The 26,519-nt window shown below is 48.6% G+C and overlaps 1 protein-coding gene and 1 non-coding gene across 5 annotated transcripts in view; both read right to left on the minus strand.

Annotated features, from left to right (window-relative positions):
* Positions 1 to 21,888, minus strand: part of LOC118078708 (integrator complex subunit 6-like) — a 41,396-nt gene extending 19,508 nt beyond the window's left edge. For 2 of the 4 annotated variants that reach the window (XR_009556971.1, XM_060270002.1), the window contains exons 1-9: positions 21,670 to 21,888; positions 21,452 to 21,529; positions 19,754 to 19,903; positions 17,933 to 18,022; positions 17,350 to 17,533; positions 15,619 to 15,747; positions 8,601 to 8,764; positions 6,890 to 7,042; positions 4,202 to 4,334 (exon numbers count right to left, since the gene is read on the minus strand). Coding sequence is in view for 3 of the 4 variants with exons in the window: in XM_060270002.1 (XP_060125985.1) it covers positions 4,202 to 4,334; positions 6,890 to 7,042; positions 8,601 to 8,764; positions 15,619 to 15,747; positions 17,350 to 17,533; positions 17,933 to 18,022; positions 19,754 to 19,903; positions 21,452 to 21,529; positions 21,670 to 21,780 (1,192 nt within the window). In the remaining variant the exon portion in view is untranslated. Of the gene's footprint in view, positions 1 to 1,403; positions 4,005 to 4,201; positions 4,335 to 6,889; positions 7,043 to 8,600; positions 8,765 to 15,580; positions 15,748 to 17,349; positions 17,534 to 17,932; positions 18,023 to 19,753; positions 19,904 to 21,451; positions 21,530 to 21,669 lie in introns of those variants that run through there. The other 2 variants (XM_060270003.1, XM_060270004.1) reach the window with 2 other exon arrangements.
* LOC118078709 (small nucleolar RNA U109) lies at positions 13,772 to 13,906 on the minus strand. The gene has a single exon (XR_004691768.1). It is a non-coding gene; the product is annotated as a small nucleolar RNA U109 (small nucleolar RNA).
* Positions 21,889 to 26,519: the final 4,631 nt, after the last annotated feature.

Raw genomic sequence — 26,519 nt, forward strand, 5'->3', positions numbered from 1 at the left:
GGAAATAATCCACAGAGCCAAAAGTTGGGCCCAGTCTTATTGGACGTCTTGATCAATGACTTGGATGATGGGCTGGAGGGCATCCTGAGTGGTGCCTATTTAATATATCAAAGGATGTCATATAGAGCAGCGTTTCTCAACCACTGTTCCGCGGCACACTAGTGTGCTGCGAGACGCTGGTTGGTGTGCCGCGACGTGCGGTGACGAGAAGGGCGATTTGCATTGTCATGTGCCTGGAAAGCAATATTTCTCCTCCTCTTTCCCAAAGCTCAGTGCAAACGAGCCTGGCGGCCGCCAATACACACCACTGACCCGCCGGAAAGCAATATTTGGCAAGTGTTTCTTACAGTCATAATTATAATATAGGGCGGCACAGAGTTAAATTTTTAACTTTTTTAATGGTGGTGTGCCTCATGATTTTTTTCACGGAACAAGTGTGCCGTGGCCCAAAAAAGGTTGAGAAACACTGATATAGAGGGTGAAAGGTTGTTTTCTGCTACTGCTCCAGAGAAGCGGACACGGAGCAACGGATTCAAGCTACAAGAAAGAAGCTTCCACCTCAACATTAGGAAGAACTTTCTGACAGTAAGAGCTGTTCGACAGTGGAATTTGCTACCAAGGAGTGTGGTGGAGTCTCCTTCTTTGGAGGTCTTTAAGCAGAGGCTTGACAGCCATATGTCAAGAATGCTTTGATGGTGTTTCCTGCTTGGCAGGGGGTTGGACTGGATGGCCCTTGGGGTCTCTTCCAACTCTAGGATTCTATTAGACACTCCTTCAGGTATACTGGGCTGAGGCCGTTTAGGGTTTTAAAGGTCAGTACCAACACTTTGAACTGTGCTCGGAAACGTACTTGGAGCCAATGCAGGTCTTTCAAGACTGGTGTTATGTGGTCTCGGCGGCTGCTCCCAGTCCCCAGTCTAGCTGCTGCATTCTGGATTAAATGTAGTTTCCGGGTCACCTTCAAAGCTAGGTTATTGATTGCCAAATTATGGAGAACCCAAGAGATAACCAACCATCGACGACTGGCAGATGAAGATGATGGAATATATGACTGGGAGACTCCACGACCAAGACGAGGAGAAGATGGAAGAAGATTGGCAGAATTTTAAAAATCATTTGAAAAAATTAAATATTATATAAATGATCTCAGGGAAGTATGTATAAGTTTTCAGTTTGTATTAGAAAGTAGAAAGTAGATCTGAAGGTAGCCCTGTTTAGGGAAGCTTTTCTTGTTTAATCCATTATTGTATTGTATTTTTTCTGTTGGAAGCCGCCCAGAGTGGCTGGGGAAACCCAGCCAGATGGGTGGGGTATTATTATTATTAATAGTAATAAAAATAATTTATTATTTATACCCCGCCCATCTGGCTGTGTCTCCCCAGCCACTCTGGGCGGCTCCCAACAGAAAAATAAAACACAATACTCTATTAAACATTAAAAGCCTCCCTGAACAGGGCTGCCTTCAGATGTCTTCTAAAAGTCTGGTAGTTGTTTTCCTCTTTGACATCTGTTGGGAGGGCATTCCACAGGGCGGGCGCCACCACCGAGAAGGCCCTCACAGTACATGTGAAAAGGATCTAGGAGTCCTGGTAGACCACAAACTTGACATGCGTCAGCAGTGTGATGCAGCAGCTCAAAAAGCCAATGCAATTCTGGGCTGCATCAATAGGAGTATAGTGTCTAGATCAAGGGAAGTAATAGTACCACTGTATTCTGCTCTGGTCAGACCTCACCTGGAGTACTGTGTCCAGTTCTGGGCACCACAGTTCAAGAAGGATACTGACAAGCTGGAACGTGTCCAGAAGAGGGCAACCAAAATGGTCAAAGGCCTGGAAACGATGCCTTATGAGGAACAGCTTAGGGAGCTGGGTATGTTTAGCCTGGAGAAGAGAAGGTTAAGGGGTGATATGATAGCCATGTTCAAATATATTAAAGGATGTCATATAGAGGAGGGTGAAAGGTTGTTTTCTGCTGCTCCAGAGAAGCGGACACGGAGCAATGGATTCAAATATATGAAAGGATAATTATATTATTATTATTATTATTATTATTATTATTATTATTATGTTGTTGTTGTTGTTGTTGTTGTTGTTGTTGTTGTTGTTGTTGTTGTTGTTATTTAAATGTAGGATAGAGATAAATATTTGCAAGTTGAAGCTGCTAAAGAGGTGGAAGGAAGCTCATATGGTAGGACCGAGGGAAGTCCCCTTATGATGTAAAAGCATAGCTACCAAGTTTTCCCTTTTCTCACGAGGAAGCCTATTCAGCATAATGGAAAATCCCTTAAAAAAGGGATAACTTGGCAGCTATGTGTAAAAGCAAGAGATAAATAAGGGATAAAGAATTTTGTGTGTGTGTGTGTTGGGTGTTATTTTTGTTTTTGTATCTGAAGAAGTGTGCATGCACACGAAAGCTCATACCAAAATAAAAACTTAGTTGGTCTTTAATGTGCCACTGAGGAATTTTTTTTATTTGTTTTTGTTTGTTTGTTTGTTTATATTTGTTTCAACTGTATTGTTTGTTTGTTTTTATTGCATTTTTGTTTTATGGTGCATACGGAGCAGTGGATTCAAGCTTCAAGAAAGAAGATTCCACCTCAACATGAGGAAGAACTTCCTGACAGTAAGAGCCGTTCGGCAGTGGGATTTGCTGCCAAGGAGTGTGGTGGAGTGAGTCTCCTTCTTTGGAGGTCTTTAAGCAGAGGCTTGACAGACATATGCCAAGAATGCTTTGATGCTGTTTCCTGCCTGGCAGGGGGTTGGACTGGATGGCCCTTGTGGTCTCGTCCAACTCTAAGATTCTATGATTCCTCTGACCACTGGCCAAGCTGGGTGGGAAGAATGGGAATTGCAGTCCTAAGAGAAGCAGGTACCACACCCTGATTTATCGGATTGCTAGTTCTGTGTGGAGTATGGAGTAACTCAGGCATCCCCAAACTGCGGCCCTCCAGATGTTTTGGCCTACAACTCCCATGATCCCTAGCTAACAGGACCAGTGGTTAGGGAAGATGGGAATTGTAGTCCAAAACATCTGGAGGGCCGAAGTTTGGGGATGCCTGGAGTAACTAGTTCCATGCTGGGTGTTTATTGCTCCTTAGCTAATGATGCTAACTCAAGAGTTGGAACAATTTTAAATTTAGCAAGCAGAGTTCATTAGAATGACTGGCTAGGCGGGCCATTTCAACTACCGGTATGTTAAAATGTTAAAATGTACTTGCTAGCCAAAATTGCAAAAAAAATTCCATACATCCTTTAACATTTATTCATATCTTAATAAAAATATATATAAAACTTAAATATATATAAAATTTACTTGCTAGGCAAATTAGGTTTGCAGTGGTACCTCAGGTTAAGTACTTAATTGCTTCCGGAAGTCCATACATACTGAAGCGAACTTTCCCATGGAAAGTAATGGAATGTGGATTAATCCGTTCCAGACGGGTCTGCGGAGTACTTAAACTGAAAGTACTCAAAGCGAAGCGTACTTAAACTGAGCATGGCTGCTTGCCATAATACAGCGGTACCAATACAAAGAGGGGGATGTTGCAGAGAAAGGGGTGGCGTTGCTATCAAAACACAACCTGTTCAAGGGGTAGCTTGCCCGAGGTCCTCCAAATATTGCTGGACTTCAAATTCCACTCTACTTTTATACCAAGAGGAGGTATAAAAGTATATGTCATGTAGAGGAGGGCGAAAGGTTGTTTTCTGCTGCTCCAGAGAAGCGGACACGGAGCAATGGATTCAAACTACAAGAAAGAAGATTCCACCTCAACATTAGGAAGAACTTCCTGACAGTAAGAGCTGTTCGGCAGTGGGATTTGCTGCGAAGGAGTGTGGTGGAGTGAGTCTCCTTCTTTGGAGGTCTTTAAGCAGAGGCTTGACAGCCACATGTCAAGATTGCTTTGATGGTGTTTCCTGCTCGGCAGGGGGTTGGACTGGATGGCCCTTGTGGTCTCTTCCAACTCTACGATTCTATGATTCTAAGACTACGCAGGCAGCAACGTCCTGAAAGAGGGGGGAAAGAACGGAGGTTGAAGCTTACTCCAAATAAGGAAGGAGCTACGAGTCGAGGAGGTGAGCAGCGTCAGACACGCCCAGGCGTCAGGCGGCTCTCCTGCTCTGCTGCAGAGAGAAAACGGCTGGCAAGTCGACGCCGCGGGCGAACAGGCTCCCTTTCCCTGCTCGCTCTTCGCCACACTCACCTAGCAGGGGGAGGAGGACGGGGTAGTTGTAGGGCATGACAAAGAGATTGACGCACGTCAGGGTGGTGCTGGCTTTCAGGTATCCGAAGGGGTGGCCCAGCTCGCTGTACTTGCCGCTGGTGCTCACAAACACCTGGAGGACGACAAAGGGGAGAGGCAAAGGTTTAGCACGCGCTGCTGGCCTTCGGAGGCACCAGTCTGATTCAACATCTTGATCAATGACTTGGATGATGGGCTTGAGGGCATCCTGAGCAAGTTTGCAGATGACACCAAATTGGGAGGGGTGGCTAATACCCCAGAGGACAGGATCACACTTCAAAATGACCTTAACAGATTAGGCAACTGGGCGAAAGCAAACAGGATGAATTTGAACAGGGAGAAATGTAAAGTACTCCACTTGGGCAAAAAAAAATGAAAGGCACAAATACAGGATGGGTGACATCTGGCTTGAGAGGTGTCTGACAGTAAGAGCTGTTCGACAGTGGAATTTGCTGCAGGGGGTTGGACTGGATGGCCCTTGTGGTCCCTTCCAACTCTATGATTCTAAAACTATTTTACTCAGAACCACAGGAAATGAAAAATAAATAAATTTCACAGTTATTCTGTCATGTTTGGCTAATGGAACTAAGCTGCGGCCTGTCATTATTTTTAAAAGAAAGACCTTGCCTAAAAAGGTCAAATTCCCTCCAAATCTTCTCAAGTTACTTTAGTCGTTTTTGCAGGTGCGCTTACATCTGTACTGCAGCCCCTAGAATCATAGAATCATAAAGTTGGAAGAGACCCCAAGGGCCATCCAGTCCAACCCCCTGCCAAGCAGGAAACACCATCAAAACATTCTTGACATATGGCTGTCAAGCCTCTGCTTAAAGACCTCCAGGGGAGGAGACTCCACCATGCTCCTTGGCAGCAAATTCCACTGTCGAACAGCTCTTACTGTCAGGAAGTTCTTCCTAATGTTGAGGTGGAAGCTTCTTTCTTGTAGTTTAAATCCATTGCTCCGTGTCCGCTTCTCTGGAGCAGCAAAAAACAACCTTTCTCCCTCCTGCATATGACATCCTTTTATATATTTGAACATGGCTATAATATCACCCCTTAACCTTCTCTTCTCCAGGCTAAACATACCCAGCTCCCTAAGCCGTTCCTCATAAGGCATCGTTTCCAGGCCTTTGACCATTTTGGTTGCCCTCCTCTGGACACGTTCCAGCTTCTCCGTATCCTTCTTGAACTGTGGTGCCCAGAACTGGACACAGTACTCCAGGTGAGGTCTGACCAGAGCAGAATACAGTGGTACTATTACTTCCCTTGATCTAGGCGCTATACTCCTATTGATGCAGCCCAGAATTGCATTGGCTTTTTTAGCTGCTGCATCACACTGCTGACTCATGTCAAGTTTGTGATCTACCAAGACTCCTAGATCCTTTTCACATGTACTGCTCTCAAACCAGGTGTCACCCATCCTGTATTTGTGCCTTTCATTTTTTTTTTTTTGCCCAAGTGTAGTACTTTACATTTCTCCCTGTTCAAATTCACCTGGTTTGCTTTGGCTCAGTTGTCTAATCTGTTCAGGTCATTTGGAAGTGTGATCCTGTCCTCTGGGGTATTAGCCACTGCTCCCAATTTGGTGTCATCTGCAAACTTGCTCAGGATGCCCTCAAGCCCATCATCCAAGTCACTGATGAAGATGTTGAATAAGACTGGGCCCAAGACAGAACCCTGTGGCACCCCACTAGTCACTACTCTCCAGGATGAGGAGGAGCCATTGATGAGCACCCTTTGGGTTCGGTCAGCCAGCCAGTTCCAAATCCACTGAATGGTAGCATTGTCTAGCTTGACCTTCTGATCAGAAGGTCAGCAGTTCGAATCCCCATGATGGGGTGAGCTCCTGTTCTTCGGTCCCAGCTCCTGCCAACCTAGCAGTTCGAAAGCACGTCAAAGTGCAAGTAATTAAATAGGCACCACTCCAGCGGGAAGGTAAACGGTGTTTCCGTGCGCGGCTCTGGTTTTGCGGCACTCATTTCGCTCTATAGGCCAAGGGATCCGGCGTACAGCTTCCAGGTCATGTGGCCAGCATGACAAAGCCGCTTCTGGCGAACCAGAGCAGCGCACAGAAAGGCCGTTTACCTTCTCGCCAGAAGGTAAGCCGTTTACCTTCCCCTATTTATCTACTTGCATTTTGACGTGCTTTCGAACTGCTAGGTCGGCAGGAGCTGGGACCAAGCAACGGGAGCTCACCCCGTGGCAGGGATTCGAACCGCCGACCTTCTGATCAGCAAGCCCTAGACCAGGCATCCCCAAACTTCGGCCCTCCAGATGTTTTGGACTACAATTCCCATCATCCCTGACCACTGGTCCTGTTAACTAGGGATCATGGGAGTTGTAGGCCAAAACATCTGGAGGGCCAAGTTTGGGGGTGCCTGCCCTAGACTCTGTAGTTTAACCCACAGCGCCACCTGCGTCCCATAAAGGGCTGCAAGGGATTAGCAACTCTGCAAATTTCGTGATGGCACGTGGGTAGATGTCTAATCGGCCACGAAAACCTACGTTTCAACAGTCCTCAGGGAGAGAAAGTTCTTCCCCAGCCTGGGGTCTTCAGCATGCAGGGGTGGGGGATGGGCAGACTAATACAAGGCATTCTCTCTACTGTCCTGGACTGGCTCGGGAACCCTGCAATGGGTACATCGCAAATACCTGCCAGCACACCCCAGGCGACTTCCGCTCCAAGATGTACTGCGTGAGAGGCGACGGTTCGAGCTCGTACTTGTCAAAGGGGAGCTTGTCGATCACCATGGGCTCGCAATCCATGCAGGAGAACCTCACAACAGGGTGGGCAGTCCGGGGAGGCTAGGAAGGGTGGGGGGGCAAGAGGAGGAAGAAAGGGAATTAAGAACCGTTTGGAGGAAAAGGGAAATTGATCATAATAAGAATAAGAATAAATTACAGTGGGGCCTCGCTAGACAAATTTAATTCGTTCCACGGGTCTTTTCTTCTAACGAAAAATTCGTCTGGCGAATCCCATAGGAATGCATTGGGGTTTTTTTGCCCACAGGAACGCGTTAATTGAATTTCAATGCGTTCCCATGGGAAACCGCGATTCGCTAGATGAATTTTCCGTAAAACGAATTCGTCTAGCGAGGCAACCTCCGCTCGAAAAGTCCTTTCGTTAAGCGGGGCATTCGTTAAGCGAGGCACCAATGTGTTTATACCCTGCCCATTTGGGCCACTCTGGGCGGCTTCCAACAGAACACTAAAACACAAGAGTCCGTCAAACATTCAAAGCTCCCCTAAACAGGGCTGTCTTCAGGTGTCTTCGAAAAGTCTGGTAGTTGTTTTTCTCTTTTGACATCTGGTGAGAGGGTGTTCCACAAGGTGGGTGCCATCACCGAGAAGGCCCTCTTTTGCCTGGTTCCCTCCTTCGCTTCTTGCAGGGAGGGAACCGCCAGAAGGCCCTCGCCGCCAACACCGGAAGTCGCGTCTATGCACTTCCGGACATGCGTAGGTGCGACTTTCGAAGCCGCCGGCAGCCATTTTTGGCTCCCATAGAAGGGCAAATCGGAAAGGGAAAAAAACGCCCGCCGGCAGGAGAAAATAACGGAGAAAAACGGGAGATGAAGTGATATGGGGGACCACCAGGAAAAGGTAGGTAAAAACGGGGGGTTTCCCGGGGAAAACGGGGTACTTGGCAGCTATGGATTATGAACAAAAAATTTTGGGAGGCCCCATTGGCGAAAGCAAACCACCTGTTTTGATTTACAAATGGACCTCCATAACGGATTATGGTTGTAAACCAAGGTACCACTGTAGTTGATAAAGTCCACCTTACAAAACTAACAAAAGTAACAACAGGGGTTTCCCGGGGGAAATGGGGTACTTGGCAGCTATTGGGGGGGGGGGTGAAGGCGCCTGAAAAAAATCCAAAAATATGGTGCAGCCCAGAAAATCACGCCAATCCAAGCGGCGATTCCAGGACAATTGGTCCTGATCCGACCCGTGGCCCTTAGTTTGCCAACCCGTGTATCAGGTCTACCCAGTGATCCCTGAGATTGTATGGGATTTGAAAACAAGAGAATCAGAGCTACAAGGGAACGCAAGGGTCATTTGGTCCAACCTTTTTTGCCCAAGGTGGGGCTCAAATCCAGCGACCCTGAGATTAAGAGTCTCATGCTCTACCGATTAAAGCAGGCACCCCCAAACGGCGGCCCTCCAGATGTTTTGGCCTACAACTCCCATGATCCCTAGCTAACAGGACCAGTGGTCGGGGACAATGGGAATTGTAGTCCGAAACATCTGGAGGGCCAAAGTTTGGGGATGCCTCGGCTAAGCTGTCCAGCTCCTTTCCACCGTATCAGCAACGCTTGCCAAGAGACATTTGCATTGACCGTATCTGCAATCTGTGACATACCAGTGTTGGTGAATTCTGATCGGGCCAAAAGGATTCTGGAATTGGCCAGTGCCCGACAGGAACGCCCGTTTTAGGATTAGGCCTCACATAGATGAGCTTGTGGCAGCTGTGCCATGGCTGAGAACCAAAAGAATTGATAGGCCTGGTGACGTCGACAAGTCCATCTAAAATCCAAAAGGAGAACAACAATAAGCTAGAATCATAGAATCCTAGAGTTGGAAGAGACCCCAAGGGCCATCCAGTCCAACCCCCTGCAAAGCAGGAAACACCATCAAAGCATTCTTGACATATGGCTGTCAAGCCTCTGCTTAAAGACCTCCAAAGAAGGAGACTCCACCACACTTCTTGGCAGCAAATTCCACTGTCGAACAGCTCTTACTGTCAGGAATTCCACTGTCGAACAGCTCTTACTGTCAGCATTTTTAAAAAATAAAAAAAATGAGGATTTTTGTTGTTGTTGTTGAGCTTCTTTTTTACAATTTCACCCCCAAAGTTGTTAAGCTTTCAAAAGGATGTTTTCAGCGTGTTTCCCCACACTTCATAACTCTCCCCACTGGCACCCACACTTGAGAATATAGGAGCGATAGAATCAATGAACAGCTTGCCGTTGGGAAATGGAAGGAGCTATCCCCTACTACAGGCATGGCCCAACTTGGCCCTCCTGTGATTACAGTTCCCATCATAGAATCATAGAATGATAGAGTTGGAAGAGACCCCTAGGGCCATCCAGTCCAACCCCCTGCCAAGCAGGAAACACCATCCAAGCATTCCTGACATGTGCCTGTCGAGCCTCTGCTTAAAGACCTCCAAAGGAGGAGACTCCACCACACTTCTTGGCAGCAAATCCCACTGTCGAACAGCTCTTACTGTCAGGAAGTTTAGGTGGAATCTTCTTTCTTGTTAGTTAGTACGTAGCACATTAAGTCTTGAGCGTTACTTTTCAAATCGCTACTTAGATGTGTTGTCTCGAAGTACAAACAAATTACCTGTAAAACTGATCTTTTGAGTTGGAAAGATCAAGAAGTCCGTGTAGTGGTTGTGTATCTAAGACAATTTGGGGAAAACCTTCTTGGATTTCTTGAATAGTCAAATAAAAAAATTCCTTCAGTAGCACCTTAAAGACCAACTAAGTTTTTATTTTGGTATGAGCTTTCGTGTGCATGCACACTTCTTCAGATACAGTGAAATGGAAGTTTCCAGGCACTTATGTAGAGAAGGGGTGGGGAGGGGTGGGGATGGGGAGGGGGGATCACTCAGAAGGGTGGTGGAAATGGGTGATTGACTGACTGATAGCTGTTGATGACCGCAAACGACTGCAAATGGTTTTGCATGAAAAAGCAAGGGTTGAGATGGCTGAAGATCGCTTATCATGTATAATGAGATAAGAACCCGATATCTCTGTTCAAACCAGGTCCCTCCATGGTTTTGAGCTTGGTGATAAGTTGCAATTCAGCAACTTCTCTTTCCAGTCTATTTCTGAAATTCTTTTGTAGTAAGACAGCTACTTTGAGATCTTGTATAGAATGTCCTGGGAGATTGAAGTGTTCTCCTACTGGTTTTTCTGTCTTCTGGTTCCTGATGTCAGATTTATGTCCATTTATCCTTTGGCGTAGGGTTTGGCCTGTTTGTCCAATATAGAGAGCTGAAGGGCACTGTTGGCATTTGATGGCATACACAATGTTAGAGGATGAGCAATTAAATAGTCCTGAGATGGTATGTTGGATGTTGTTGGGGCCAGTAATGGTGTTGTCTGGGTGTATGTGGCAGCAAAGTTGGCATCTGGGTTTATTGCAGGCTCTGGTACCAGTGTCCATGTTAAGTCTGGTGGTTGTATTATTGTGGGTGAGGAGTTGTTTAAGATTGGGTGGCTGTCTGTAGGCAATGAAAGGTCTTCCTCCCAGAGCTTGAGAAAGGGAGCGGTCATTGTCCAGGAGAGGCTGTAGATCTCTGATGATGCGTTGTACTGTTTTAGCTTGGGAGCTGTATGTGATGACTAGTGGTGTTCTGTTATTTTCTTTTTTGGGTCTGTCTTGCAGCAGGTTCTCTCTAGGTATCTGTCTGGCTCTGTTGATCTGTTGTTTAACTTCATCAGGTGGATATTTTAGTTCTAAAAAGGTTTGCTGTAGATCTCTTAGGTGAGATTCTCTGTCTGTAGAGTTGGAACAGATGCGGTTGTAACGTAAGGCCTGGCTGTATACGATGGATTGTTTGGTATGTTTGGGATGGTAGCTAGAAGCATGTAGATATGTTTGTCGGTCAGTTGGTTTTCTGTATAAGGTGGTGTCTATACGTCCATCCTGTATTTTTATAGTAGTGTCCAAAAAATGTATTTCTTGCATAGATTGGTTCATTGTTAGGTTGATGGTGGGGTGAAAGTCATTGAATGTCTGGTGGAAGGTTTCCAGGGTCTGTTGTCCATGTGTCCAGATAATAAAAATATCGTCAATGTATCGCAGGTACAGGAGAGGTTTGAGTGGGTAGGAGTTAAGGAAACGTTGTTCTAAATCTGCCATGAAGATGTTGGCATACTGTGGAGCCATGGCCCCACAGTATGCCAACATCTTCATGGCAGATTTAGAACAACGTTTCCTTAACTCCTACCCACTCAAACCTCTCCTGTACCTGCGATACATTGACGATATTTTTATTATCTGGACACATGGACAACAGACCCTGGAAACCTTCCACCAGACATTCAATGACTTTCACCCCACCATCAACCTAACAATGAACCAATCTATGCAAGAAATACATTTTTTGGACACTACTATAAAAATACAGGATGGACGTATAGACACCACCTTATACAGAAAACCAACTGACCGACAAACATATCTACATGCTTCTAGCTACCATCCCAAACATACCAAACAATCCATCGTGTACAGCCAGGCCTTACGTTACAACCGCATCTGTTCCAACTCTACAGACAGAGAATCTCACCTAAGAGATCTACAGCAAACCTTTTTAGAACTAAAATATCCACCTGATGAAGTTAAACAACAGATCAACAGAGCCAGACAGATACCTAGAGAGAACCTGCTGCAAGACAGACCCAAAAAAGAAAATAACAGAACACCACTAGTCATCACATACAGCTCCCAAGCTAAAACAGTACAACGCATCATCAGAGATCTACAGCCTCTCCTGGACAATGACCGCTCCCTTTCTCAAGCTCTGGGAGGAAGACCTTTCATTGCCTACAGACAGCCACCCAATCTTAAACAACTCCTCACCCACAATAATACAACCACCAGACTTAACATGGACACTGGTACCAGAGCCTGCAATAAACCCAGATGCCAACTTTGCTGCCACATACACCCAGACAACACCATTACTGGCCCCAACAACATCCAACATACCATCTCAGGACTATTTAATTGCTCATCCTCTAACATTGTGTATGCCATCAAATGCCAACAGTGCCCTTCAGCTCTCTATATTGGACAAACAGGCCAAACCCTACGCCAAAGGATAAATGGACATAAATCTGACATCAGGAACCAGAAGACAGAAAAACCAGTAGGAGAACACTTCAATCTCCCAGGACATTCTATACAAGATCTCAAAGTAGCTGTCTTACTACAAAAGAATTTCAGAAATAGACTGGAAAGAGAAGTTGCTGAATTGCAACTTATCACCAAGCTCAAAACCATGGAGGGACCTGGTTTGAACAGAGATATCGGGTTCTTATCTCATTATACATGATAAGCGATCTTCAGCCATCTCAACCCTTGCTTTTTCATGCAAAACCATTTGCAGTCGTTTGCGGTCATCAACAGCTATCAGTCAGTCAATCACCCATTTCCACCACCCTTCTGAGTGATCCCCCCTCCCCATCCCCACCCCTCCCCACCCCTTCTCTACATAAGTGCCTGGAAACTTCCATTTCACTGTATCTGAAGAAGTGTGCATGCACACGAAAGCTCATACCAAAATAAAAACTTAGTTGGTCTTTAAGGTGCTACTGAAGGAATTTTTTTATTTTACTTCGATCCAGACCAACACGGCTACCTACCTGTAACTTGAATAGTCAAGTTACTTTAGAGCCAGTCTAATGTAAATACTGTCTGTTTAAGAGAAACAGGGGCCGGTGTTTCTGTTCATTGCTCACAGGCGTGGGCTCTGCTTCTTGTATATAAAGCCTTCTGCATCTCTTGGTTAGATCTTTCAGTTTGATTCATCTCTAAGTAGATCACTCTCTCAGTTGTTCTCAGTTTAAGAGATTCCTCATTTGAATCTTAGTATGAGAGTTGCTTAGTTATAATGCTAGTTTGCTGTTAATTCTCAGGTAGTTTAATGGGAGGTTTGTGGGAGGTTTGGAAAGTGGGTAGATAACATTGCTAAGAGAGAAAGCATTTCTCTTGAGTTTAAAGTCTCTTTAGAGTCAGTTTGTTTTTTCAGTTAAAGAAACCCAACCGTTTGTATTTTCGTCTGCCTACTTTTACAAGTGTGCAGCTAGTAAGGGGTTTCATATAAGGGAGACAATTCCCGACGCTCTCGGTGGTGTTTTCTTAGCCAGGTCAACTTCTGACAGCGTATAACAGGCATCTCCAATCTGCGGCCCTCCAGATGTTTTGGCCTACAACTCCCATGATCCTAGCTAATAACAGGACCAGTGGTCAGGGAAGATTTTTTTTAAAAAATCATTGATTTTTATCCACCCTGGTTTAAATCGTTATGCAGGAAATGATTGATTTTCTCCTTCCAATCAAGTGCAGCAGAAAAGTTGTCCAAACAGAAACAACCATTTCACAATGATCTATGTATTTCTGATAGAAAAACCAAATCAGTCTTTTTCGATGTGACTGTAAAAACAACTCTGAAAATTTTAGATTCCAAAAAGGAAACCTCCCTTTGGTTCTCGATATGAAGAGGATGGCTTTTGAACTTTTCTGTAAAAACGAAGAAGATTTAAATCAAGTCCACTAGTGATTTAAATCAAATCCACCCTGTTAAAGTGTACCTTCAGCATTCTGTTTTTATGACAGCAAGGTTGAACCTGTCTGTAAAAAAAGTGATTCCAAGCAAGCCTTACGGACTAGTGGTTTAAATTGTGATTTAAACCGTGATTTCAATCAAATCCACCCTCAAGGACGCTAATATTTCCCCAGCTGTAACCTCCCCGGGACTATGGATTGTGATAGATATGCATTCTCTTCCCATATTAATGTCGGAGAAATATACTACCACTCAGCCTCTACTCCAAGGCAGGTGGCCCTGAAAACTCCTTATTTTTATAGCATGGAAAGAGTATTCATTCTTCTTAAAAGCAAAGAGGAATGACGGTTTCTCCCATGCAGACGCAGTCAAGCTCCATCATATAAATGTGTTGCAAAGGAAGGTCATATTACGCTGGATATTTTAACAGCGACAGAACCTGAAAACCTCTTCATTGGCGGCTAAGAAGGGTCAAAGCGTTATTTATACTTTCCAAATATCATTAAATCTGTCCATAGATAATCTTCATCTGAAGGTGATCTGCTCATAGGTTGCAAGAGTTGTTATGTTGTCGGTCCATTGATCAACTTACGAATTTAATGCGTTCCGCAAGTCCAATTCGCCTTGCGAATCGCGGTTTCCCATTGGGATGCATTGAAATTTCTTTTTTTGCCCCATGGGAACCCGTTACAGTGGTACCTCGACTTACGAATTTAATGCGTTCCGAACGCACATTTGTAAGTTGAAAAAATTCGCAAATCGAATCCCATAGGAATGCATTGGGAGAAAAAATTCGTAAGTCGAAGCAACCCTATCTAAAAATTCGTAAGTCGGAAAAATCCTATCTAAACCGCATCCAAGATGGCGGACGGAGCTCCGTTCGTAAGTAGAAACATTCGTAAGTAGAGTTATTCGTAAGTAGAGGTACCACTGTACAAGAAAGAATATTCCACCTCAACATTAGGAAGAACTTCCTGACAGTAAGAGCTGTTCAACAGTGGAATTTGCTGCCAAGGCGTGTGGTGGAATCTCGTAAGTAGAGGTACCACTGCAGTCCACAAATTTACTCCAGTCTTTTTGGAACCTTCCCTCTCCCTGGTTTCGGATCCTGCTAGTCAGTCTTGCTAATTCCGCATAGAGGTACCACTGTATGTGAAATTTTTGAATAAAAAAAAATCAGATTTAAATTTTTAAAAAATCTGATTTTTTTGATATTTTTTTTTTAAAAAAAACACTGATTTTTATCCACCCGGCGGCCCAAGAACCGGTTTCCCGCGGCTACCAAGCCTGCCCGTTCTGGCGGGAGCATCGCCGCTCCCCTTTGGGGCTCTGATGCTGCTGCCGGCTCTCCTCTCCTAAGAGCAGGTGGCAGCCGCGGTTGCCCCTGCCAGAGCTGGCATTAGCATCCGTGGCCTCCTCCGACACCAGCGAAAGCGGCGGGGGAGAAAGGGGAAAGCGGACAGCATCAATATGGGGCGACAATATGGGGACTTTTGTCAACCTATCTTACCTAGAGGTTATTCAAAATCAGTTTCTAAGGAGGATATTGAAACTGCCCAACTGTGTAAGTAATACAGCGTTGCGCATGGAACTTAACACTGTATCCCTGGAAAACGCCCTGTGGAAGCACATATTTTGTCACTTGTTATAATTATGGCACAATCTCCCAAACCTGTATTTGATACAATGTATCTGGAGAGATTATTTCCAGACTTCCCTTCCAAGTCCCGGGCTGCAGAATCCGGGACCGGCAGCCGTGTGACAACGGAAGTTGCGAATTTAATGCGTTCCGAACGCACATTTGTTATTCTAAAAATCCTCATCTACCAGCATATTCAAGTTCTACCAGCAAGAATTAGTCTTTATGTAGAAAACTCTGATTGAAATCGAGCCTTACTGACTAGTGATTTAAATCGTGATTTAAATCGTGATTGATTTAAATCAAATCCACCCTGCAATATTGTGTACAGAATGTACTCTGGTTTTGCAACATTGTCCTTTTTTTTTTAACTGAAGGCGTTTGCACATTTGCGAACCTCAAGGGTTGACAATGGTCATAAAGCGTTCGCCGCACCTTCCCCAATGTAGGGTGGATCGGGTCCCGATTTCTCAAAGTTGATGACGACACCGCTCTGGACTTTCTGAGCGAGAGATTCTAAACACTGGTTCAGCATCCGCTGCGTCCGAACGCAATAGGAACGTCCTGTAATGGAAAGTGAAGAGATCAGGAGACAATAGGAACGTCCTATAACGGAATAGACAATAGCAATGGATTCAAACTACAGTACAAGAAAGAAGATTCCACCTCAACATTAGGAAGAACTTCCTGACAGTATGAGCTGTTCGACAGTGGGATTTGCTGCCAAGGAGTGTGGTGGAGTGAGTCTCCTCCTTTGGAGATCTTTAAGCAGAGGCTTGACAGCCATCTGTCAAGAATGCTTTGATGGTGTTTCCTGCTTGGCAGGGGGTTAGACTGGATGGCCCTTGGGGTCTCTTCCAACTCTAGGATTCTATGACAGGCATATGTCAAGAATGCTTTGATGGCGTTTCTTGCTTTGCAGGGGGTTGCACTGGATGGCCCTTGTGGTCTCTTCCAACTCTAGGATTCTAGGGCCCGGGGGCCAGAACTGGGGCGCTTGGCCCCATCCAATCCGTTTCTTGCAGTCTACTGCAACTATGGGACCGACAGAGGAAATTCCCCGTTTCCCAGAGAGAAATAATCGAAAGAGGCACTGAATGACCATCAAAAAATCTATCACTTGAGGAATGAATGGAGCAATGGATTCAAGCTACAAGAAAGAAGATTCCACCTCAACTGGGCCCACTTTCCCATCTGGCAGTCTCGACCACCCCACTTCCAATTCTCAAGCAAGTCAGTACTGAAAGAGGGGATGGTTGTACATATAATAATAATAATAATAATAATAATAATAATAATAATAATAATAAGTATTTTGGTGTTTTGTTGGAAGCCGCCCAGAGTGGCTAGGCAGGCCCAGCCAGATGGGTGGGGTAAAATAATAATAATAATAATAATAATAATAATAATAATAATAATACTGTTGGAAGCCGCCCAGAGTGGCTGGGGAGGCCCAGCCAGATGGGAGGGGTAGAATCATAGAATCCTAGAGTTAGAAGAGACCCCAAGGGCCATCCAGTCCAACCCCCTGCCAAGCAGGAAACACCATCCAAGCATTCCTGACATGTGCCTGTCAAGCCTCTGCTTCAAGACCTCCAAAGGAGGAGACTCCGCCACACTCCTTGGCAGCAAATCCCACTGTCGAACAGCTCTTACTGTCAGGAAGTTCTTCCTAATGTTGAGGTGGAATCTTTCTTGTCGTTTGAATCCATTGCTCCGTGTCCGCTTCTCTGGAGCAGCAGAAAACAACCTTTCACCCTCCTCTATATGACATCCTTTTATCTATATAGAATCCTAGAGTTGGAAGAAACCCCAAGGGCCATCCAGTCCAACCCCCTGCCCAGCAGGAAACACCATCCATGAATTCTTGACATATGGCTGTCGAGCCTCTGCTTAAAGACCTCCAAAGAAGGAGACTCCACCACACTCCTTGGCAGCAAATCCCACTGTCGAACAGCTCTTACTGTCAGGAAGTTCCATTTCATGTCACTTGTCTAAGGCATACACCAGAGAGAAAAATACACGAGAAGATGGCCAAATTAGAAAAGAACATACTACAGCGCTGACAAAATAGGACTTCTATTTTGTACATGCTGGGCCTGGGTGAACTGAAAAACTACTTTTTAACGGTTGGCAACCAAGGAAAAGGTGCAAAAAAAGGCCTACCTCCTGTGACTTCACACATCTGTGTAATGGCAGACTCGTCTGTCGGGACGCTTCCTAGCTGTTCGGGCTCCACCGAAGAGGCTCCGGGTAAGCGCAGCACGAGGGCAAACAGCCTCTGGTCCCAGCGAAACGGCTCTTTGGTTAACTCACTTCCAGGCAGGGGAGAATTCAGAGGAAGGTGGAGCTGAAAAGGAAGGCAAGACATCTAGAGCGGTGTTTCCCAACCAGCGTGCCTCCAGATGTTTTTGGACTACAACTCCCATCATCCCTAGCTAGCAAGACCAGTGGTCAGGAATGATGGGAGTTGTAGTCCCAAAACATCTGGAGGCACACTGGTTGGGAAACACTGATCTAGAGACTTCGCTAGAGCAGTAAGCACATGAAAAGGAGCCGCAGGCGCACAAATTAGAGAGCTGGAAGGGACTGCGACGTACATCTAGTCCAGGGAATATACAGTAACTAATAATTCCACACGCAAAGGTTATCAAGCGGCTCTAACTGCAGGGAATAGCAGACAGGAGTGCTTTTTAAACTCCTGGCAGAAAACACATTCAGGGCAGCCATATTCCAGCCGAAAGCTCACCTCCTCTTGCACGCCGGCCGTATTGGTCAACTTGTTCCCGTCCGTGATGGTGATCAAAATCGAGGGCTCTAAAAAGAACGGGTTCCTTCCCTACAGAGAGGAGGGGAAAATATATCCGCGTTAATGTTTGGAACACAAAAGGATCCCTTAAAGACAGGGATGCCGACAGCGTTCTATTGGAAGATCCCCGTGAGGTTTCGGGAGATTGCGGTCGAGCTCCGGCTCCCTTTCCTTAGCGTCGCTCAAACTTGACTCCTGCCGTGCCGTTTTTGTGAGTGATTTCACCGCTTTCCTCCCAGCCTTTAACCGCCCCCTCCCCAAAATGAAACTTCCCCGCCAAAATGTTTTTTTAAAAAACCCCTTAAAAATGGGGCTTTCCTCCTCCCTAAAAGTCAAAAACTGAACCGAACCCCCAAAACAGGGCTTTCCTTCCTAAAAAAAATACACTCAACAGCTTCCACCTGAACCCCTAAAATATGGGGCTTTCCTCCTCCCGAAAAAAGCTCAACAATTATGAACCCCCAAAACAGACCTTCCTATTCCCTAAAAAAAGCTCAACAACCTTGACCTGAAACATCACCATGCAAATGAGATCTATCATAGGAATCATAGAGTTGGAAGAGACCACAAGGGCCATCCAGTCCAACCCCCTGCCAAGCAGGAAACACCATCCAAGCATTCTTGACAGATGCCTGTCAAGCCTCTGCTTAAAGACCTCCAAAGAAGAAGGTGACTCCACCACACTCCTTGGCAGCAAATCCCACTGCCGAACAGCTCTTACTGTCAGGAAGTTCTTCCTAATCATAGAATCATAGAGTTGGAAGAGACACCAAGGGCCATCCAGTCCAACCCCCTGCCAAGCAGGAAACACCATCAAAGCATTCTTGACATCTGCCTGTCAAGCCTCTGCTTCAAGACCTCCAAAGAAGGAGACTTCACCACACTCCTTGGCAGCAAATCCCACTGCCGAACAGCTCTTACTGTCAGGACGTTCTTCCTAATGTTGAGGTGGAATCTTCTTTCTTGTAGTTTGAATCCATTGCTCCGTGTCTGCTTCTCTGGAGCAGCAGAAAACAACCTTTCCCCCTCCTCTATATGACATCCTTTAATATATTTGAACATGGCTATCATATCACCCCTTAACCTTCTCTTCTCCAGCTCACTAAGCTGTTCCTCATAAGGCATCGTTTCCAGGCTTTTGACCATTTTGGTTGCCCTCTTCTGGACACGTTCCAGCTTGTCAGTATCCTTCTTGAACTGTGGTGCCCAGAACTGGACACAGTACTCCAGGTGAGGTCTGACCAGAGCAGAATACAGTGGTATCTATCTATATAGAAGGTCTGCTCTGGCCCCTGGCCGAAAATCTCTCGGCTCACCATACAAGGTACTAAATAGGCAATTTTCTCAGGCTTTGATAGTTGCAGGAGCAATGGATTCAAACCACGGAGCAATGCATTCAAACTACAAGAAAGAAGATTCCACCTAAACATTAGGAAGAACTTCCTGACAGTAAGAGCTGTTCGGCAGTGGAATTTGCTACCAAGGAGTGTGGTGGAGTCTCCTTCTTTGGAGGTCTTTAAGCAGAGGCTTGACAGCCATCTGTCAGGAATGTGTTTCCTGCTCGGCAGGGGGTTGGACTGGATGGCCCTTGTGGTCTCTTCCAACTCTAGGATTCTATGATTCTAAGTAGCAGCGAGTTCCCCAAGCTTTATTTTAAGTTTGCTTTATTTTAAGCGTGCCAGCAAAGATGCACATCCTAAAGAGATGCTGATGTTTTTCAGGCGAGGAAGGGAGGAAATTAAATCAAATCAAATCCATTACCTGTCCATAGTTGTCTATTCCAGACACCAATCGATTGAGGTTGAGCAAATCAAACGAAGATCGAAGGGCCTGCCCGAGCGTGGTCAGTCCCAACGCTTGCAGATTTTTCAGTTCGTTCATAAAAGTGGCATGGTTCTCCTTCCAGCCAGCCTGCAAAATAAATAGCATTATTCCACACTTACTTTGCGACAGCCCTACTTTTTTAAAAAAATAGAATCGCAGAATTGGAAGAGACCCCAAGGGCCATCCAGTCCAACCCCCGGCCAAATGTCTGCAAGGTATATATATAATTACTCCACATTATCCCCATTCTTTGACATTTTTTGCTTGGGTTGACCCCCAATTGCCTCTCAAGTCTGGCCAGTTCAATATAATCAAATGATTTATTTATTTATTTGGGGGGGGTGTTATTTCTTTTTTTTCAATTTTTGGCAATGAGTATTCTCGCAGTCCCTGCAGCATAAAGGAAGATTTTCTTGTTTCCTTTGGCTATATCTATATCTGTTATCGCTATGGAGTCCCCACATAGGCCAACTGGGCCCTCCAGCTGTTTGGGGACTACAACTCCCATCCCCCCGGACCGCTGGCCCTGCGAGCGAGGGATGCTGGGAGTTGTAGTCCCCACATAGGGCAACTGGGCCCTCCAGCTGTTTGGTGACTACAACTCCCATCGGCCCGGACCTCTGGCCCTGCGAGCTAGGGATGCTGGGAGTTGTAGTCCCCACATAGGCCCACTGGGCCCTCCAGCTGTTTGGCGATTACAACTCCCATCCCCCCCCGGACCGCTGGCCCTGAGAGCTAGGGATGCTGGGAGTTGTAGTCCCCACATAGGAAAACTGGGCCCTCTGGCAGTTTGGGGACTACAACTCCCATCACCCTGGACCTGCGAGCTAGGGATGCTGGGAGTTGTAGTCCTCACATAGGCAAACTGGGCCCTCCAGCTGTTGGGGGACTACAACTCCCATCACCCTGGACCTGCGAGCTAGGGATGCTGGGAGTTGTAGTCCCCACATAGGCAAACTGGGCCCTCCAGCTGTTTGGGGACTACAACTCCCATCCCCCCGGACCACTGGCCCTGCGAGCGAGGGATGCTGGGAGTTGTAGTCCCCACATAGGCCAAGTGGGCCCTCCAGCTGTTTGGGGACTACAACTCCCATGGCCCCGGAACGCTGGCCCTGCGATCGAGGGATACTGGGAGTTGTAGTCCCCACATGGCCTCTCGGGCAGGCATAGGCCAACTGGGCCCTCCGGCTGTTTGGGGACTACAACTCCCATCCCCCTGGACGGCTGGCCCTGCGAGCTAGGGATGCTGGGAGTTGTAGTCCCCACATGGCCCGGCCCGCCTTTTGGCCTCTCGTTCAGGCATAGGCCAGGCATCCCAAAACTTCGGCCCTCCAGATTTTTGGACTACAATTCCCATCATCCCTGACCACTGGTCCTGCTAGCTAGGGATCATGGGAGTTGTAGGCCAAAACATCTGGAGGGCTGCAGTTTGGGGATGCCTGCCATAGGCCAAACTGGGCCCTCCAGCTGTTTGGGGACTACAACTCCCATCAGCCCGGACCGCTGGCCTTGCCAGCTAAGGATGCTGGGAGTTGTAGTCCCCACGTGGCCCTGCCCTCCTCCTCCATCTCCCCAGCGCCCTCCGCCTCCCTCCAAAAGCAAAATGTCCGCCATCTTCGCCCGCGCCCGGCTTACCTTGATGCAATAGGGCGCCTCGTCGAAAGTGACCAGCATGTACCTGTCGCCGCGGCTGGCCGGGTCGCGGGCGCGCAGCTGAGGGGGGGGGGAGAAAAGGAGGCGCGTTAAAACGGGGGGGGGAGAGAGACTCGGGCGCGCGCACGCGCGCGGAATCGGAAGACCACGTCAAGCGGCGGGGAGGGAAGGAGGGAGGGAACGCGCGCGCGCATGCGCACCTTCATGAACAGCTCGACGGCGCCCTTGGCCACGTCCAGGTAGCTGGTGCCCAGGTAGGCCCGCTGGTTCATGGAGGCGGACGTGTCGATGAGGAAGAGCAGGATCGGCATGGTCCTCCCAGGGAGGCCCGGCCAAGGCGACGAGGAAGGGGGGCTGTTGCGCGTGCGACTGCCTCGCTCGAGCCGCGCAGAGCAACTGAGAGGCTCTCGCCGGCGCTCGGGGGCGGCGCGTGACCAGAACGCCGGAGTGCGATTGGCCGCCGTCGAGGACGCAAGCGCAAGCCCTCGGCCGCCTAAAAGGCCGCGAACTGCATATGCATGAGGGGCGGGGACTGCTGCTGCTGCTGCCTCGCTCGAGCCGCGCTGACCAACTGAGAGGCTCTCGCCTCCACCCGGCGCGTGACCAGAACGCCGGAGTGCTATTGGCCGCCGCCGAGGCCGTCGTCTGCATATGCGGAGGGGGAGGGCGCAAGCGCAAGAGACCCCTCGACCGCCCAGGGTGCCGCGATCTGCATATGCATGAGGGGCGGGGACTGCTGCTGCTGCTGCTGCTGTTGGGGGGGGCGGAGCGTGACCAGAACGCCGGCGTGCTATTGGCCGCCGTGTGCATATGCAGGAGGGGAGGGGAGGGCGCAAGCGCAAGAGAGCCCTCGGCCGCCGCCTCGGATGCCGCGATCTGCATACGCAGAAGGGGCGTGGACTGCTGCTGATTGGCAGATCTGCGTCGGGGGCGGGGCTGTGAGGGATGATTGGCGGGCGAAGGCGTTAGTGCCGACTCTGCCCTCCAGCTGTTTGGGGACTACAACTCCCATCCTCCCTAGCTCACAGGACCAGCGGTCAGGGACGATGGGCATTGTAGTCCCAAAACAGCTGGAGGCTCGAGTTTGGCCACCACTGTTCTAGATCAGGCATGGCCACACTTGGCCCTCCACCCCTTTTGGGATTACAACTCCCATCACCCCTAGCTCACAGGACCAGGTCAGGGACGATGGGCATTGTAGTCCCAAAACAGCTGGGGGGCCGAGTTTGGCCATCACTGAGCTAGGCAGTACCCTTCCACCTTTACCATGGAGCAGGCATGGCCCAACTTGGCCCTCCAGCTCTTTTGGGACTACAACTCCCATTGTCCCTAGCTCACAGGACCAGCGGACAGGGACGATGGGCATTGTAGTCCCAAAACAGCTGGAGGTTCGAGTTTGGCCACCACTGTTCTAGATCAGGCGTGGCCACACTTGGCCCTCCACCCCTTTTGGGATTACAACTCCCATCACCCCTAGCTCACAGGACCAGCGGTCAGGGACGGTGGGCGTTGTGGTCTCCAAACAGCTGGAGGTCTGAGTTGGGCCACCAACTCAGGCGGGAGATAACCAGAGCATGCGCCACTCTGGGCAGTGAAGGGTCTCATCCTGCGCCCCAGATGGACCCAGAAGGAACCTGCGCCTCCATGGGTCCAAAACGGGCTGCGCAGCTGGTCCTTCAGGGGCACAGGTGCCCGGTTCAGTACCAGGACAGGTACTGCTGCCTTGCCAGGATCCGACCTCAACCCGTTAGCTGCCATAGAATCGTAGAGTTGGAAGAGACCCCAAGGGCCATCCAGTCCAACCCCCTGCCAAGCAGGAAACACCATCAAAGCATTCTTGACAGATGGCTGTCAAACCTCTGCTTAAAGACCTCCAAAGAAGGAGACTCCACCACACTCCTTGGCAGCAAATCCCACTGCCGAACAGCTCTTACTGTCAGGAAGTTCTTCCGAATGTTGAGGTGGAAGCTTCCTTCTTGTAGTTTGAATCCATTACTCCGTGTCCGCTTCTCTGGAGCAGCTGAAAGCAACCTTTCGCCCTCCTCTATATGGATTTGGCCATCCATTCGGCCCAGCAGAATTAGCGCAACTGCCCCCTTTTCCGCCTGCTTTGCGCACTTGCAAGTGCCAGAAGGGAGGGAAGGTTGGGTTGCAGCCACGGGGGGGGGGGGGGGAATCCAGCGTCGCTGTTCCTGCCGTGCCCCGTTTTACACGGGTGCAAAGCCACTCTGAATTCAGAGGGAGACCGAGCCCAGTTAAGCGTCGGGCTTCGCATCCCTGCTGAGCCCATTTGGTTTCAACAGGGCCCCGCTGCCCGCCGCCGCTTCTTTTACGCGCCCCACAGCCAGCTGGGGAGAAGGGAGACGTCCCTTCTCGCCGGCTGGCTGTGGGGCGGGTGGAGGGAAAGCCAGCCAAATGCTTTGCCAAACGTTTTCCCTCCACCCGCCCCGGCGATCGTGGAGGGGTCGGAGGGGTCGGAGCAGCCCGATTTCGGGCTGATCCTGGCGCCCCCTCGCCCCTGCCGATCGAGGAGGGGGAGGAGTAGCCCGATTTCGGGCTGATCCTGGCGCCCCCTCGCCCCTTAACGGCCATGGCTTGCCTTGCCCCCCCCCCCAGTTTTAATCCTGCCTCCTTTCCTTTCCAAAAAAAAGGCGCCTTGCTAATGAGGGTCAAAGCGTGCATCGTGGTGTAATTTGGGAATCCTATATAATAAAGTCCCTGTGTCTCTGCGTCCAGTATTCCCTGTGTCCCTGGGTTTGCGCTAATGCGCATGTGCCCCACGGACACAGGGACTGGACGAAGAGGCGGGACGTACATACACACACGCTCTCCCCCCCCCCCTCAACCTCTGCCTCCCGTTCCCCTGCGGCGGCAGACAAAGATGGCGGATCGGGCTCCAGGGCCGTGGCGGCGGGAGCCAAGTCCGGCTCCCGCCACGGGCCCCAGCCCCGGAGCCCAATGCAGCCCGATTTGGGGCTGATCCTGGCGCCCCCTGCCGATCGTGGAGGGGGAGGAGGGGGTCGGAGCAGCCCAATTTCGGACTGATCCTGGTGTCCCCTCACCCCTGCCGGTCGAGGAGGGGGAGGAGTAGCCCGATTTCGGGCTGATCCTGGCGCCCCCTCGCCCCTTAACGGCCATGGCTTGCCTTGCCCCCCCCCTCTGGCACCCGTTTTCTTAACGGGCTGAATGAGACTAGTACTGTATAAATGCCCGGGGTGGCCAAACTTGGCCCTCCAGCTGTTTGGGGACTACAACTTCCATCACCCCTTTTTAACAGGACCAGTGGTCAGACATGAGGGGAATTGCGGTCCCAGAGCAGCTGGAGGGCCAAGTTTGGCCCGCAACTAGGGTAGGGCGTTGCGGGCAGCCCTTGGACGCTTGCCGAACCAAGTGGGGTTTCCAGGTAAGTGTCCATGTCCGGTGCCCACACGTGGGCGCACACCTGCCAAGTTGCTGTCGGAGAAATAAGGGACCGGGCGGAAGTAGCAGACCGGAAGTAGCGCTGCCGCCATTTTGGAACTGATTGGAGCATGCTCAGAAGTGACTTTTGATTCTGCTTTTCCCAGTTCCAAAATGGCCGTCGCGCCAGAAGTCGCACTGCAGCCATTTTGGAACTGGCCGGAGCATGCTCGGAAGCGACTTTTGAATAAACCGTCGCGCCAGAATAAACCGGGGGAAAACAAAAAAATCCGATTTTTCAGCTAGGAACAGCTGGAAAAAAACGGGGATTTCCCGGGGAATATGGGAGACTTGGCACCTATGCATGGGCGGAGCAGCCCAGAAGTTACTTCCGGTGCCACACCGCTGCCGATCCCGCATTTTTCAGCGGAAGACTTGGCAGGTATGCTTTATTCGCTTGTTATTTTGGTGGCGAGAGAGATTGGAGTTGGCCAAGGGTGTGGTTTTTCATTTGTGATTGGCTATGATGGTCTTTGTTTTCATGTGTGAGTGGGGTGGGTGGGTGTTTTGGGTCAGGCTAGCCATACTTATTTGTATGCTGGCAGTAAAAAATTGTCATTATCTTGTTGGGCTGTGTGTGTGATGAAGGGGAACCATACTGCATACCTGTCAAGTTGCTGTCGGAGAAATAAGGGACCGGGCCAGAAGTAGCAGACCGGAAGTAGCGCTGCCGCCATTTTGGAACGGGGCGGAGCCGGCTCAGAAGCAACTTTTGATGCTGCTTTGCCCAGTTCCAAAATGGCCGCCACGCCATAAGTCGCACTGCAGCCATTTTGGAACTGGGCAGAGCAGCATCAAAAGTCGCTTCTGAGCATGCTCCGCCCCGTTCCAAAATGGCCGCCGCGCCAGAATAAACCGGGGGAAAACAAAAAAATCCGTTTTTTCCAGCTAGGAACAGCTTGGAAAACGGGGATTTCCCGGGGAATACGGGAGACTTGGCAGCTATGCTATACTGGGGTGAAGGCATCCTCTTCTATTTGTCCTCGGGCCAGTTTCAGCTCGTTGGTTAGTTTTTCTAGTAAGGCTGTTTCCCATACTATTTGGTACCATTGGTCCATGCTTACTCATGACAGGTCTCTCCAGTGCATAGCTGCCAAGTTTTCCCTTTTCTCGCGAGGAAGCCTATTCAGCATAAGGGAATTTCCCTTAAGAAAAGGGAGAACTTGGCAGCTATGCTCCAGTGTCTGGCTATTATGTTTCTGGTTGCTGAAAGTAGGTGGGTTATGAGGTCTTTGTGGTATAAATGGGCATTATTATCTTGGAAGATGCTTAGTAGGGCCAATTCTGGTGTAATTTCTATTACTTAGAATCATAGAATCCTAGAGTTGGAAGAGACCACAAGGGCCATCCAGTCCAACCCCCTGCCAAGCAGGAAACACCATCAAAGCATTCTTGACATATGGCTGTCAAGCCTCTCCTTAAAGACCTCCAAAGAAGGAGACTCCACCACACTTCTTGGCAGCAAATGCCACTGTCGAACAGCTCTTACTGTCAGGAAGTTGTTCAGTTATTTTAGATATTTCTCGTATGGTTGTTGTCCAGAAGAATTGGATTTTGGGGCATTCCCACCACATGTGGAGGTATGTACCTG

The sequence above is a fragment of the Zootoca vivipara genome, chromosome W (assembly GCF_963506605.1).
Source record: "Zootoca vivipara chromosome W, rZooViv1.1, whole genome shotgun sequence".
In the NCBI taxonomy this organism is placed as follows: Eukaryota; Metazoa; Chordata; class Lepidosauria; order Squamata; family Lacertidae; genus Zootoca; species Zootoca vivipara.